Below are 15,764 nucleotides of genomic sequence, written 5' to 3'. Positions count from 1 at the left end.
ATTGAGCACTCTGGCTTGCTGCCCCCGTCAGTTTCTCCTGTTAATCCCATAGAGGGCTGCTGCTCCTCCCGACTAAAAGCTCTGTAAAACATTCTGGTTGGGTGAATGACGGTGAAAAAGTTTGACAAGTGAATTGTCAGATGTTTTAAAGTTCCTCCCTGCTGATGTGATCAGGGAGGGAGAGCTGAAAACTATACAAATAAACAGAAAAAGTACCAGAGATCGCAGTACTGAGGATGCCATCCGCGGCACCATCTTGGATAATAACACAATCGATACAATTGTGTGACAATACGAATGTACTTTGTGTTGTTTGATTGATCAAGCACATACAGAATATAAAGATTGGTAACACTCAACCCTCTTAGCCTATAAGAACAGCCTGTTCCAATGGGATAGTAGGTAAAAAGTAAACCTGAATCCTAAATGTGCATGGCTTAACATTGACAGAAGAAAGCACATTTCGGGTTTCAGCGACAATAAAGATCAGTTCATGACATTATTAAGAACAACCGTTCTCCCTGTCAGAAAACCAATCAATATCCCTGTATACAAAACATTCATTATGGATATCTAGCTTTTTATGGATATCTAGTATTTCAGATGGGATGGTTGTTTCTGTGAAAGAAACTGACAAACCACATACCTACAACTTTTGGCGTTCGGCACGTTGTTTTTGAGTTGAGGACCCAAAGTGAAGGCTTTCCAAGGTTCCCAGAATCATGAAGTCGATTTTTTTTTTTTTATCATTTACCAGTGAATCGATATGTTACTGTTATTCATTCTCTTTGATCTCAGATGCGAACGGAGCTGTACTTCCTGTCGTCCCAGAAGAACCGCCCCAGTCTGTTTGGCATGCCGCTTATTGTGCCATGCACTGTGCACACAAGCAGGAAGGACCTATACGATGCGGTCTGGATCCAGGTGTCCAGGCTGGCCAGCCCTCTGCCACCGCAGGAGGCCAGCAACCACGCTCAGGACTGGTGAGCTCGTGCACACACACACACACACACACACACACACACACACACACACACACACACACACACACACACACACACACACACACACACACACACACACACACACACACACACACACACACACACACACACACACACACCACTTTCTTTTCTGTCCGATAGTATAATACACATTATCACGCAGCTCTGCGGAATACCCGATTCTGGTTTGGTCGGATATTTTTGAGTAATGACCGTTGTCACCTGCAACCACTTGTCCGCCTGGATTCACATCCCTCACATCACTCCACCTACATGCTAATGCTAACACTAGCTAGTGGCGAAGTCTTGTGATGCTACATAGAAACTTAATTTGAAGACCTAAAGAGATGAATGCGGATGTCTAATTCCACATTTCACAGATGGTAAATAGGTAATGTTTTTTTTTTGTTTTTTTGTAGTGCGAATTAGTGTGTAGGTTAATGGTGTAGGACTGCCCTCACACAGACCTCTCCATCACCATTGAGAACACCAAAGTATCTCCATCTCAGATTGCCGAGAGCCTTCTGGGCAACCAGCTCTCCTGCTCTGCTACAAGTCGCTCCTGCAGGTTTTTCCTAGACAACATCTGAAGAATACGACCATACCTCACAAGGGATGCGACACAAGTTCTGGTTCAGATGCTCGCCAGCTCCCGTCTAGACTACCGTACACTCTTCTGGTTGGACTATTCCACCAGACCTCTCAGCGCATCCAGGACGCAGCAGCCCGTCAAGTGTTCATCAACCAAAATTTACTCATGTCGCGCCCCTCCTTTGATCTCTTCACTGGCTTCCCATCTCTGCTCGGATAACAGACGTCGTGCTCTCCGACAAGTCCATCCATCCAACTGCTCCTCATTCATATCTCCAACAACTAGTCAGGTTCCAGACTTCGACTCATTCCTCCACTTCTTATACCCTTGCAGGCCGCCTTGCTCCTGTGACGCTACATGGTCTCAAGGGTGGTTCATCCCAGTTGCAACTCCTCTCATCCCTGGCTCCCCAATAGTAAAAGAAACTCCCCCTAGTGGCAGAAAGGCTGAATCGCTCCCCAAGACCCACTTATCAGACTACACCTGGACCCTACTTGCACTGACCCACCCCATGATGATCTCTTTTCCCTTGACTGTCTGACATACATTAAAAAACAATCTCTCTTCAACTCTGCTAGTACTGCTTGTTTCTAGAGAATTTTTAGCTGACTGTGACATACAGTGGGTTTGATACTTTGACAAATGTACTTATTCTTATTCAAATCAATATTCAATAAAAGGGCTAGATAATATAATAAGTTATCATCCCAGTTATACCTGGAACATGTCACTCCATTTGGAAATGTCAACTTGAAAACAAATATTTGTATTAAAAGTCAACATTAATATACAAAGTCATAACTACTTGGGCTGGGCGAGAACTACATATTGTTGTTCATCCCATTTCTCATATATAAGTCATGAAATTAAGGTATTTTCATATAGCGATATGCCTTTTATTTAAAGTGGACCTATTATGTAAAACTCACTTTTTCAGTGCTTGTCCACATACATTTGGGTCTCTGATGGGCCTACTAACACACAAACTGAAATAAGACAACTCCGTTTTTCGTGAGTTCTTTTTCAGAGAACATGTGGTGAAACAAGCCTTTCGGATTTGCAGACCTTTTCTATGTCACAAAGGACTTCAGTAGAATTAGAACTGCTCTGTTGGCTTACAGACCAGCACAAATTACCGTGTTACCAGGCGGCTCCCAGTTGGCTGGGAGTCTCCCCGCCCTTTTGATGTGTTCTGACAGGACGTGTTTAATTTAAACTGTAAACATGCCCATTTATTCAATTGCAGTGTGCCACCATGAGATAGCGCTTACTTCACAAAAGCAAGTTCATATTTCAGAGAGATTTCAATGGACCTCAGATATTTAAACCCCTTCAGAGTTCAACAGCTTTTTTTTTTTCATATGAATAAGGTCTTTATGATTCTGAGATCCAATCTAAATGTGGCACAGCTTTTCAATTTCAAAATACAAGCTGAAGCTGTTTTTATAGCTGTTTTTTATTTACATTTTTTTTTTTACAATACTTAAGTTCAAGAGATTATTTGTCACATACATATACATACGGTCATACATATATGCAGGGAAAAGTTCTAAAAATACTAAAATGTGCGTAAAATGAGCAACTTTACATAATAACTAAAATAAGGGCATAGTAGTGATTAAAATGAAACAGTATTTAAAAACATTTTAAGGAGTATTTGAAAACAATAATTGAAAAATCTGAAATGAAAAGAAGTGGTGTAGTATAAATGATATAAAAGGATTTACCTGAAAGAAAGAAAGTATAATACAGAGAATAAAATTAGTGATAGTCAACTTGATAGAGGACATCTTAAATAGTAGTGGGCCACAACAATGCAGTGTCCTACTGAATAGTAAGATAGACACATTGGTGTAAGTTGTAACACTGCAATGTACTGCTCAGAGGTAAGACAAAACAGATATACAATGCAATACTTCATACAGTAAAGTGACTAGTGGGAGATGATATAAACGGCAGTTTTCTGTCTTTTTAAAGTGGCGAAGTGTGTAGATTTATAGGTTCTAATCTTTAGCCTTTTGATTTCAAAATAACTTACTATAAATAGTTAGACATAAATAAATAACTCTTTGAACTATCAAATTTTATTTTACTCAAAATAATTGTGAAATATCGCAACTAATTTCTGCAGTGGCGCCGCTCTCTCTGAGAAACAGTCCCCCATCAGCATCCCCACCCATTCAATAGTTACATTTTCTAAATTCCAAAAAACAACAATGACAGAATAAAATATGACAAATCAATAGAATAAAAGTAAATAGAAAAGAATTAACACCAGCGATATAATAATAATAATAATCTGTACAAACGATAAATATGCTAAACAGTGTATGGATCCTTCTGAACAATTTGTTTTATTGTTAAAACAGTTTTTACTTCATGGTTTTTATTCACAAATTAATTTAATTATCCTTTTTTTGAGCTGCATGAAATGCTTCATCAATCTATTAGTTGGCAACTATTAAATGAATGGTCAACTATTTTTTGAGCTGCATGAAATGCTTCATCAATCTATTAGTTGGCAACTATTAAATGAATGGTCAACTATTTTGATAATAGATTCATCATTTTGAGTAATTTTTTAAAAAGTTATGTAATACACACCGCTGGCGACAGATGTGAAGCCGAGCAGCTCTCGTCTCGTCGCCGTATAGTCACACTGCCGGCGACGATGTGGGCTCAGAATCGACTGGCTGTTGTGTGTGCACCTAACATTTCAAACCTCTCTCCTTTTCCATATTTAATATACATTATATCGATAAATGGTGCCGTGTCTACTTCTTTTTTTATTTAATTTGTGTAGTCTACATGGCAAAATAAATAAACTTGGAAGAAATTACGTAAATAATCTTGCCCATCCGTCCCTTAAAAATAAAGAATTGTCCTCGTTGAAGAACCATAAGATGACGTGTTCCTTATTTTAGCGATAGTTTGAGTGACGTTTTTCAGTTAAAATAATAGGAACAATGCAGTGGTCTGACCATCTATTTTTCAAGGACCAGCGCCATTGAGAGCATATCTTGCTTCCTATTGACTGTCGCCTGTTGCTCTGTGCTGCTCGTTTGCATAAAGTTGAAACTTGCTCAACTTTCCTTGTTGCTGTGAGCTCGTCATCGGTTGTTGCTCCACCCCTGCAGCCGGATGAAGCCGCGCTCTGTTTGAAATGCATTGCAATCAGTCGCTTGGCAGCGCCTCGTCGCCTCATTTCACCTCTCAGTGAAAAACAGATTAAGGGGTTGATTGCAACTTTGGAATGTGTAATTTTCATCAATGGTTCTGTGATTGCATATGTTTGGCTTAGATGTAGGGGCTTCCAGACCTTAGGATGACACAGCGATCGGCCATTAAGTGCAAGGCTATATCTTCGGCCTGCATCGGTAGTGACTCAAAAGTGGTTATAATGTGTTATATACAGCAGGGGAAATAAGTATTGAACACATCAACATTTTTCTTAGTAAATATGTTTCTGATGGGGCTATTGACATTAAATTTTTAACAGATGTCGGTAACAACCCAAGTAATCCACACATACAAAGAAATCAATACATATATATCCATAAATTACGTTGTGTAATAAAGTGGAATGAAACAGGGAATAAATATTGAACACATGAAGAACAGGAGGTGCAAAAAGGCATGGGAAGCTAATAAGTATTTAGATAGCAATCCTGCCCACTATCAGTGCAAATTAATATCAGCTGATTTAGTCCTAATTGATGGCCTATAAAAAGGTTTCTCATTACCATGTTGTCACACAAGAAGCATCTCATGATGGGTAAAACCAAAGAGCTCGCTCAAGACATTTGCAAAGCATACTGATGGCATTGGTTACAGACGTATCTCTAAATTTCTGAATGTTCCAGTGAGCACCATTGGGGACATTATCCGGAAGTGGAAAGAACATCATTTCACCATCAACCGGCCACGACCAGGTGCAGTTGTTTCAAAGAAAACAATAAGTAATGCACTCAACCGTGGGCTCTATGCACACTCACCATGCAAGACACCATTGCTGAAGAAAAATGTTGGCATGTTGGGGCTCGTTTAAAGTTTGCTGCACAACATTTGGACAAGCCAATGAAATACTAGGATAAAATAGTCTGGTCAGATGAGACCAAAATTGAACTCTTTGGATGTCATAGCACACACCATGTTTGGAGGAGAAATGGTACGGCACATCACCCTAAAAACACCATACCAACAGTGAAGTTTGGAGGTGGAAACATCATGGTGTGGGGCTGTTTTTCAGTATATGGTACTGGCAGATTTAACATAATTGAAGGAAGGATGAATGGATGTACCAAGACATTCTTGATAAGAATTTGCTGCCATCTACCAGGATGCTGAAGATGAAACGAGGGCGGACATTTCAGCAAGACAATGATCCCAAACACATGGCCAAGGAGACTCTCCATTGATTTCTGAGAAACTAAATAAAGCTGCTAGAATCGCCCAGTCAATCACCTGACTTGAATCCAATTGAAAATCTATGGAAAGAACTGAAGATCGGAGTTCATTGAAGAGGCCCCAGGAGCCTTCAAGATTTGAAGACAGTTTGTGTGGAAGAATGGGGAAAAATCACACCTGAGCAATGCATGCGACTAGTTTCTTCATACAGGAGGCGTCTTGAAGGTGTCATTACCAACAAAGGCTTTCTAGTATTAAATACATTTCAGCAAGCATGTAAAATTATTTTCCCTGTTTCATTCCACTTTATTACATATAACAATTTATGGTCATATATGTTTTGATTTCTTTGTGTGTGTGTGGATTATTTGGGTTGTTACCGACATCTGGTGAAAATTTCATGTCAATAGCCCCATCTGAAATATATTTACTGAGAAAAATGTTGGGTTAGGGTTAAATACTTATTTCCCTCTGTCTATACTGTATATACACACACACACACACACTGTAAAAATAAACGTATAAACTTTACCTATTGGAGCAACTCCGAACTTATTGATCAGATAGGATATGATTGGCTCCGCAGCGAAGTGCTCTTCCCCAGGTGCAGAAGTGGGGTTCGGGCTAAGCACCACTGGGCTCCTGCTCGGACCTGGAGGTGTCAGTGGGGCTGATAAACGGCTTAAGATGAAAAATTGAAAAAAATGCTTTTTCATCTTTCAAACCGCCTGGCTGTTGCGTCCGGTATGTCTTAATGTTTTCATTTAAAATGGATCTGGTAAGTGTTGAGTTTGTAGCCTATTAACAGCATAACGTAGCAAAAAAGATTTAACAGGGCAAACAGGAGCGGATCAGAAAACCATTGGAGGCTTCATAGTAAATAAACAGGGCATAAGGATAAGATATTTTTTTCCCCTTGCATCTGTGTAAACAAATAATGTTGATTTAAAATCTAAGATTAATATGTTGATTCTATTAGATGTACAGTAAATAGGGCTGCATGATTGTCGCAAAAATGATAATCACAATTTTTTTTGCTCAATATTGTGGTCACGATTCCATTGATCCATTTTGTGGGTGTGGGTGGGTGGGTGTATATATGTTCAATTTATTAAGACACTGCTTACTTCTGTTTTTATTATACTGATATCACTATATCGATTTAAAGTACTACAGAATCAAAATAGCTAATTCTGTGATAAATAAATGTTTAGAACATGTTGATTACTGTCCCAAATAAATACATAAATAAAGTGTGATTAAAGCAAATGCACATGAGAAGAACCGCAGACGACATTAACTGTGGTGAAAAATGTGTCCAGGATCATAACTTTATATATCGTGTAGTATTTGACAGCCACGATCATCTTGTCCTCCCTCCCACTCACCTCAAAAGCACCTGAGGAAATGTTCAATAATAATAATAATTAATAATAATAATATTGATATTAATTATATTATTAATAATAATTATGTATGTGCAATATCACCATGTAATTGTCATAATTATTGTTATTACTATTGTAAACAATGTTGCCTATTAGGTAAATGCATTTATGTTGTTTATGTTTCACTTTTGCTCAACACTTTGCACATCATCCCACCAAGATGATGCACAAACAACCATTTTCTTTTCTGTTCATTGAATGGACGTCTGGTGTGTTCAGATCTGCTCAAATCTCCGCGTAATAAACAAATATGCACTTACAATTCTGGTGTGGAATCAATGGAGACTCCAATACACATCTCTGTTCCTGGTTCCCGCTGATGCACGGGTTATTCACTTTACTATATGGATAATTGCAATCAAATGCAAAACAAGTACAAATTTCACCCGGCACCAAAACTTTATGTGCGTGTTTGCGCTGTCATGTCATTAGCGCAATATCTTTTGTGAATCTGGCCGCAGATAGCGGACAATTAGGAAAAAAATGTATCACCGCTGGTCACGATAAATTAATTGTTGAGGCCAATATCGGCATCGCGGTAAATGCACGATTAATTGTACAGCCCTAACAGTATGTTCCATTCCAAAACATGTATACTTTTCATTTTTCAACAAATGCAGGATTATCTCGAGTTGCTTTCAGTTTTGAAGAACTGCTCCTCCCGGTTGATAGATAAAACATTGCAACTGCTTTTCCACAAATGTTGCTTGGGTGCGTTCCCAGGTGCGGGTGCATCCATTACGTCATCGAGGGGGACATCGTAACAGGCAAGATCCCGGGAAGGTCTCTGCTGGGACCCTTCTGGGATCAGCTACGGACCAGCCATGGATCTGCTTGGTCCCTGGCATGGTCCAGCTGCCATCTCTAATTGGCTCCCATTGTAATATCAACTGTCCGTGAAGAAACTGCAGACGATGTAAATATAAGTATTTAAAAAATAGTTCTGCTGTGTGTTTCTTTCTATAAACAAAATAATAATAAAAAAGTATGTGTGTAGATAGACGGTAGGCTGCAGTTGCTAGACGCGATCTACTAATCCCAATAAAAATTGTGTTTTTATTGAAGGTGTTTTTATTTAATTTTCCGACGTTTACGTGAAACAAGAAATCCCTGCGCAGGTGTCCCCCACATGCCTGGAGCACGGCAACAAAAGTTGGAACAAACTTTTAAATTAGGCATTGTAGATCTAATATGAGGAGGAGCCTCAGGAGGGTGGTGCCACACTGAATCAGCGCGTCCTGGAACAGGATGTATTAGAGGCATGTTAGAATGGCTAGAATGCATATTTTGCATTTTCAGCCAAAATTTCAAAGACATGTTTCGGGGACCTCAGAGACCAATATTAACTTGTTGGAAAGGTTGCATAATAGGTCCCCTTTAATTTCTCTAAATTAAAATAGCGATTGTGAGAATATTAAACTTAAATGTCATCATTGTGTGACGTCTGTATTTGAAGGAGTTTTATTTGAAGAAATTAAAAATGTTGCATATAGTTTATTTGAAGAAGGCTTGGTCCGATATCATACTTGACAAACATGAGCTCAAGTTGCATTCTTCTACATGGGATTTAACTAACATATAAGCAGATGTATTAATACCTGTCTATACTGTGTATCTTGGAAAAAATATTGTAATTCCCTCAATAATAAATTATTCCACATCACCCAGGCCCTATAACTACTAATACTGTATATCCTTTTCTTTGTTTGAAGTGATGACAGCATGGGCTACCAGTACCCCTTCACACTACGGGTGGTCGGCAAGGATGGCAACTCCTGTGCCTGGTGTCCCTGGTACAGGTAAGACATTTAAAGTTACCTGTGTCTCTTTATCACACACATACTAAACAGTATGATGAAGCACTTAAAGTCTAATGTCCTTTCTCAATCCTTTAAATCCGAAAATTACATGTAAGGACATTTGTAGTGATATTCCCCTTTAAACACATTTGAAAATGTTCCAAATTAATCTATCAACGTAACATGAGACTAAGTCAACAATGCGGTCCATCGTTCTAGATACTGGGTAACTGTAGGTAATTAGTAATGTGTGTGTATATATATATATATATATATATATATATACACACACACTACTCACAAAAAGTAAGGGATATTCTGCTTTCGGGTGAAATTTCCTTATGAACCTAAAATGCACTATAACCTTTACAGGTGAACTTAATTTGACCTTCTCTAAACTTTTGAATGCACATGTCCAACTGTTCAATGTTTCAGTACTTTTTGCACAACTTGCTGTTCTCTCACAAGGAGCTGAACGGCAAAATTCACAACAGGTGTTTGATCCACGAATCGACCAATACATTTCCTGGTTCAATTAGAATTGGTATTTAAACAGTCCTCTTCATCATGCTGTTCACATTTTGACATCATGAGACCAAGACGACACCTAACAATTGATCAACAGTACCTCGCCATTGTGAGGCTTCAAACAGGATGTTAACAGAGGGAAGTGGCCACTGAGCTTAGAGTGTCACAGAGTGTATCAGCGGTTTGCAACAGAGATACAGAGAGACTGGAAGAGTAACAGAAAGGCATAGAAGTGGACGTCCTTTGGCCACATCCCACACTGATGACCGCTTCATTGTGAACAGTGCCCTGCAGAACCGGATGATGAATGCCACTCAGAGGCACCCAAGGGTCACGTCAGACCGTTCAAAACCGTTTACATCAGCGTGGTCTGCGTGCTAGACGACCTGCAAGGGTACCTGACCGCACCACTAGGCACAGGCATCATCGTCTTGCATGGGCCAGGGAGCATTTACGCTGGACGAGGGACCAGTGGGCCTCAGTGCTGTTCTCTGATGAAAGTCAATTCACGTTGAGCAGAAATGATGTTGCCAATGATGTTGGAGATGTCAAGGAGAGCGCTATGCATCAGCCACTGTTGTCACCAGACGAGCCTTTGGTGGTGGTGGTGTTACAGTGTGGGCAGGTGTGTCTAGTCAATACAGAACTGCCCTACACTTTGTGAATGGTACAGTGACAAGCCCATACTACCTGAATAACATCATTAATCCTGTCATTGTGCCCCTGCATGAACAACACAGGCCTCATTTCATCTTCATGGCCGACAATGCTCCAGCTCATCGAGGTCGCATCATTAGGGAACGGCTGCTGGAGACTGGGGCACCTCAAATGGAGTTGCCTGCGCTTTCTCCAGACCTGAATCCCATAGAAAACCTATGGGATCAGCTGAGTCACTGTGTAGAGGCTTGTAACTCTGTACCCCAGAACCTCAATGACCTGAGGGCCTCCCTTCAAGAAGAGTGGGGTGCCATGCCTCAGCAGACAATAAGTTGACTTGTGAACAGCATGAGACGTCGTTTTCAAGCTGTAATTGATGCTCACATAACAAGTTATTCAGACATTGACATTCTTTGTTGTGGTATACCGACCGCTGTTGTTGGCTTTTGTTTCAATAAATTGTTTGAGATGAGGAAATCACCATTGCATGCTTCTACTTAAATGCCCTACTTTCATGATATATCACTGTAGCATGAACTTTTTACATTTTCCGTAAATTTCACCCGAAAGCCAAATATCCCTAACTATCTGTGAGTACTGAGAAGTGTGTGTGTGTGTGTGTGTGTGTGTGTGTGTGTGTGTGTGTGTGTGTGTGTGTGTGTGTGTGTGTGTGTGTGTGTGTGTGTGTGTGTGTGTGTGTGTGTGTGTGTGTGTGTGTGTGTGTGTACACACACACTTCTCAGTACTCACAAAATGTTAGGGATATTTGGCTTTCGGGTGAAATTTATGGAAAATGTAAAAAGACCACCAAAGGCTCGTCTGGCCAAACGAACAAACAAAAATAAAAAACACTAGAGCCTGAAGCTTAACAACAGTGGCTGATGCATAGCGCTCTCCTTAACGTCTCCAACATTGTTGGCGGCCATCATTTCTGCTCAACATGAATCGACTGTCATCAGAGAACAGCACTGAGGCCCACTCCTCGTCCAGCTTTAATGCTCCCTGGCCCATTCAAGACGATGATGCCTGTGCCTGGTGGAGTGGTCAGGTACCCTTGCAAGTCGTCTAGCACGCAGACATTGCTGGTTTCGAATGGTCTGACGTGACACTTGGATGGCTCTCACCTCCCTTAAATGTGCCTGGAGTTGAGTGGCATTCATCATCCGGCCCCGCAGGGCACTGTTCACAATGAAGCGGTAATCAGTGTGGGATGTGGCCAAAGGACGTCCACTTCTATGCCTTTCTGTGACTCTTCCAGTCTCTCTGTAACTCTGTTGCAACCTGCTGATGACACTCTGTGACACTCTAAGCTCAGTGGCCACTTCCCTCTGAGAACATCCTGTTTGAGGCGTCGCAATGGCGAGGTACTGTTGATCAATTGTTAGGTGTCGTCTTTGTCTCATGATGTCAAAATATGAACAGCATGATGAAGAGGACTGTTTAAATACCAATTCTAATTGAACCAGGAAATGTATTGGTCGATTCATGGATCAAACACCTGTTGTGAATTTTGCTGTTCAGCTCCCTGTTAGAGAACAGCAAGTTGTGCAAAAAGTACTGAAACATTGAACAGTTGGACATGTGCATTCAAAAGTTTAGAGAAGGTCAAATTAAGTTCACCTGTAAAGGTTATAGTGCATTTTAGGTTCATCCTGAAATTTCACCCAAAAGCCGAATATCCGTGTGTGTGTGTGTGTGTGTGTGTGTGTGTGTGTGTGTGTGTGTGTGTGTGTGTGTGTGTGAGTGTGAGTGTGTGTGTGTGTGTGTGTGTGTGTGTGTGTGTGTGTGTGTGTGTGTGTGGGTGGGTGGGTGGGTGGGTTATTGCATATATGTCTTTCCACCTGCCATCCCCCAGGAAAACAAAAAGGATGAATTGAGCCTAACCCTATTTAATGGATAGAGAATTTTTCATGTTTTTATAAATATTAATACAATTGATTAAACGTGATTAAAATGAAAAACATGAATAAAAAGTTTATGTAACATGAATAAAATAAAACTTAAGCTCTTTATTATTTTCATTCAGTTAAAAAAAATTAGAGACAATATAATTATTGCTGGAAATATCTAAGAGTATTTCAATAAAAAAAATTGGAAAAAAAACAAGAATAACATGTATAATAAATTTTAAAATATAAAAATAAAGTTTGCCTGACACCCTGAAATATCAGAAAGTGAGTCACATACTGATTGCTGCAGCAGCTGCAGGAAAGTCAATAAAAACAAATCAAAGTCTGCTGAAAGTTAGAAGTGAATAGCCCGTGCAGTTGTTCTTTTCTACATTTGACTAATGAAAGGAGTTAGGATCAGGTGTTAAATTCAAGGTGGACAAAATCTACCCAGTATTGCAATATATATTTTTTTTATTTTCTTGTTACAAGTCCATGCCAATGTTGCTTCAGCAATTTGTATTGGAATTGTGATCATGACTGTCATTTATCATCAACTTGGTTGATGCCTTAGATGTGTGTGGATGTGTGCTCCCGTCATAACAGCATCATACTGTCAACTGTCCTGTCAGCATCCTGCGTCAACTGTCATTCCTGTCATATCAGGTTCTGCAGGGGCTGCGCCATAGAATGTACGGATGACAGGGCCTCCGTGGGCAACGCCTACATTGCTGTGGACTGGGACCCGACAGCACTTCATCTCCGCTACCAGACCTCACAGGAAAGGGTGAGTCACAGACACTGCAAACACCAGATAGTGAGTTTTTTCTCTTGCTGTTTGTATTTCCGCTCTTTACGTAATAGGCCCATGCTTAATAAGAAATGGTGAATTGAAAGCCATTTACCATTTAGATTCAGTAGAAAGTCATCATTGGACATTTGGGACTTTGTTCATCAAATGGTATTGGAAAAGTCTGGGATTTGGACTGTGCATTTAGAGCGGGAACCCGATATAAGCCTCTGAAAGATTTTGGCAGTCTATTGCTGTCTATAAACTAAGCTGTAAATTGCGAGAACAAAGGAAATGTATTTGTTTGGTTAGCAAATGTGCCTTAGGCACGCAACTTGATTTGATGAGTTTCTTAATATGTCTTAAAATGGAGAGATTGCATATACCCTTTCCACTAGAGATTGCACATACAAAAAAGCATTCAACATTTTAATAGAAGTATAATGACTTGCCAAATAGTGTTCTAAGTTACAAGTAGATGTAATGATGAAAGGAATTACTCCAGTATGGGTGAAATTACTCAAAAGAGTATTAGTTACTTTAATAATTCCTGTCTTCAGTCATAGCAACATTCAGAAGAAATGGCTCAGCGTCGGTTAAACTTCTCAGTCAATGTTCATCCACAGAATTGATGTCAACTTTCAAATGGAATTAATGAGCAGGTTCTCCCTATCGGGAGCTTCGAGTATAAATTATTCTCATTAGTGGTTATGAAATAATTGTAAAAAAAATGTTTTAACCAATACTGACCTTGAGTTTGTAGCAGTCTCATATTCTAAAAAGTGAGGAGATTACATCACACCACAAATTGTTAAGTATGAATAGAAGGACACACTCAAATATATGATCTATACTTCCATCCCTGTGAAGGCACAGACACACTTCAAAAACCTAAAAGATAAGTTGGACCACAGTGTCCCTTGCATCGCAGCCATGAGAATACATTTATTCCCCAGTGGGAAAGAGCTCTCTGAAGTCTGACTTTCTGTGGCTGCTATTGTCCGTCAGGATATTTATTCAGGGAATCCAATTCTAATCCAATCCAAAACATTTTTTTGCATTGCCTTTCTATTTAAACCACCCCGCCAGATAGTGGAGGAGCACTGCAGCGTGGAACAGTCTCGCCGGGCTCAGGCGGAGCCCATCAGCCTGGACAGCTGTCTGAAGGCCTTCACCAGCGAGGAGGAGCTGGGTGAGGACGAGCTCTACTACTGTTCCAAGTGCAAGACCCACCGGTTGGCCACCAAGAAGCTGGACCTGTGGAGGCTGCCACCTGTACTGGTCAGTTGAACGTCATCCGAAAAGATCAGTGAGATCCTGCCTAGATTTAAGTTTATTGGTTATGTTTAGGAACATATGCAAATACACAAATTTCTATAAAAGAGAGGCAATGTTTCTGCACCAGATTCCGCTATCGGCTAACTTTCTATTGTTGCTTGATTGATGCACCAAAGGTGTATTGTGGGTGGTGCAGCTGCTAAACACATCAAACACATCACATTTTGGGGGGATGGATATCTTAAGTATTTTATCGCAATAAAAAACAATAGGCATTCTATCGTATAACCCAAGTTCTATGCAAGCGTAAGTGTCCTTAACTATATCTTATCCGTCCTAAACATTAATATGGTATTGGAATTTTTATCCAAATCAGGGACTATTGAATCCTAGAATGGGTTTGTAGTACTCGACTCAATGCCAAACGTCATCGTAGTGTTACTGTAAGCTAACTGGTAACGGCAACGGGTCTCCCCGCTCACCATTACTGTGACGTGCTGTTGGCCTGGCGCAGATAGTCCACCTGAAACGCTTCCAGTTCGTCAACGGCCGCTGGATCAAGTCTCAGAAGATTGTCAAGTTCCCGCAGGAGAGCTTCGACCCCAGCGCCTTCCTAGCGCCACGGGACCTTGGCCAGCAGAGCCTACACTCCCGCAGCGAGGGCGAGGAGCTTCTGAGACTGGGGTCGGACAACCTCTCCTCAGTCTCCGCCCCCGCCGGCTTTTGCAACCTCCCGAAAGGTCGGTAGCGGCCGCAGTTTGTCCAACTCAGAATAACTTGATTGACTTAAAGGGTTGTATATGAGGTTCTGTTTAAGAAGGCAGGTTTTCCAATGAGCAGCTACCAGCAAACTCAATAAACCGTTATGGGGACTCCCTGAGGGGAACTATGAACTGGGGTGTTCCCCCGAGAACTAGATACCTTCAAGGCATTTTTTTTCTGGTTGCATTCGCACCGCCAGTAGGAACTCTGAAATGATGTCAGCCAATAGGGTTTCAGCATGAGTTCCATGTTCCGTGTTGTGTTTACTCTCTCACTGATTTCACCTTATCAGTCCACCAAAATCCACCAAACTGAGGCAAGAAATAAGCATTCCAGTTGCCGAATCTTCACTAGATCTACAAGACGTAATTTTAAAGTTTGCTCCGACTTTTGTAATGCAAGGGCTCACATCGGGACACCACTCGCTTCATTCGGTTAACGTCGGAAAATAAAATAAAATTACTAAATACATTTATAAGATTTTATTGGTTATGTTTTTATTGCCGCTGAGTGCAGTCCGCGTCCAGAGCGATGCGAACTGTCCTCAGTATGCGAGGGGCAAGGGAGCTGGACAGGCAATGCGGCACGAAGCGACTAGTCTGCGGCTCTT

The 15,764-nt window shown here is 40.6% G+C and overlaps 1 protein-coding gene across 1 annotated transcript in view; it reads left to right on the top strand.

The window, feature by feature from the left end:
* Positions 1 to 15,764, top strand: part of usp32 (ubiquitin specific peptidase 32) — a gene marked incomplete at its 5' end in the record, with an annotated part of 99,278 nt that overhangs the window by 81,052 nt on the left and 2,462 nt on the right. Inside the window, 5 exons of the mRNA XM_080006770.1 lie at positions 799 to 983; positions 9,164 to 9,250; positions 12,991 to 13,111; positions 14,204 to 14,395; positions 14,907 to 15,132. Coding sequence (XP_079862896.1) covers positions 799 to 983; positions 9,164 to 9,250; positions 12,991 to 13,111; positions 14,204 to 14,395; positions 14,907 to 15,132 — 811 coding nt within the window. The remainder of the gene's footprint in view (positions 1 to 798; positions 984 to 9,163; positions 9,251 to 12,990; positions 13,112 to 14,203; positions 14,396 to 14,906; positions 15,133 to 15,764) is intronic.

Source organism: Zeus faber, assembly GCF_960531495.2.
Source record: "Zeus faber genome assembly, chromosome: 9".
In the NCBI taxonomy this organism is placed as follows: domain Eukaryota; kingdom Metazoa; phylum Chordata; class Actinopteri; order Zeiformes; family Zeidae; genus Zeus; species Zeus faber.
This window is presented reverse-complemented; position numbering and strand designations above follow the sequence as displayed.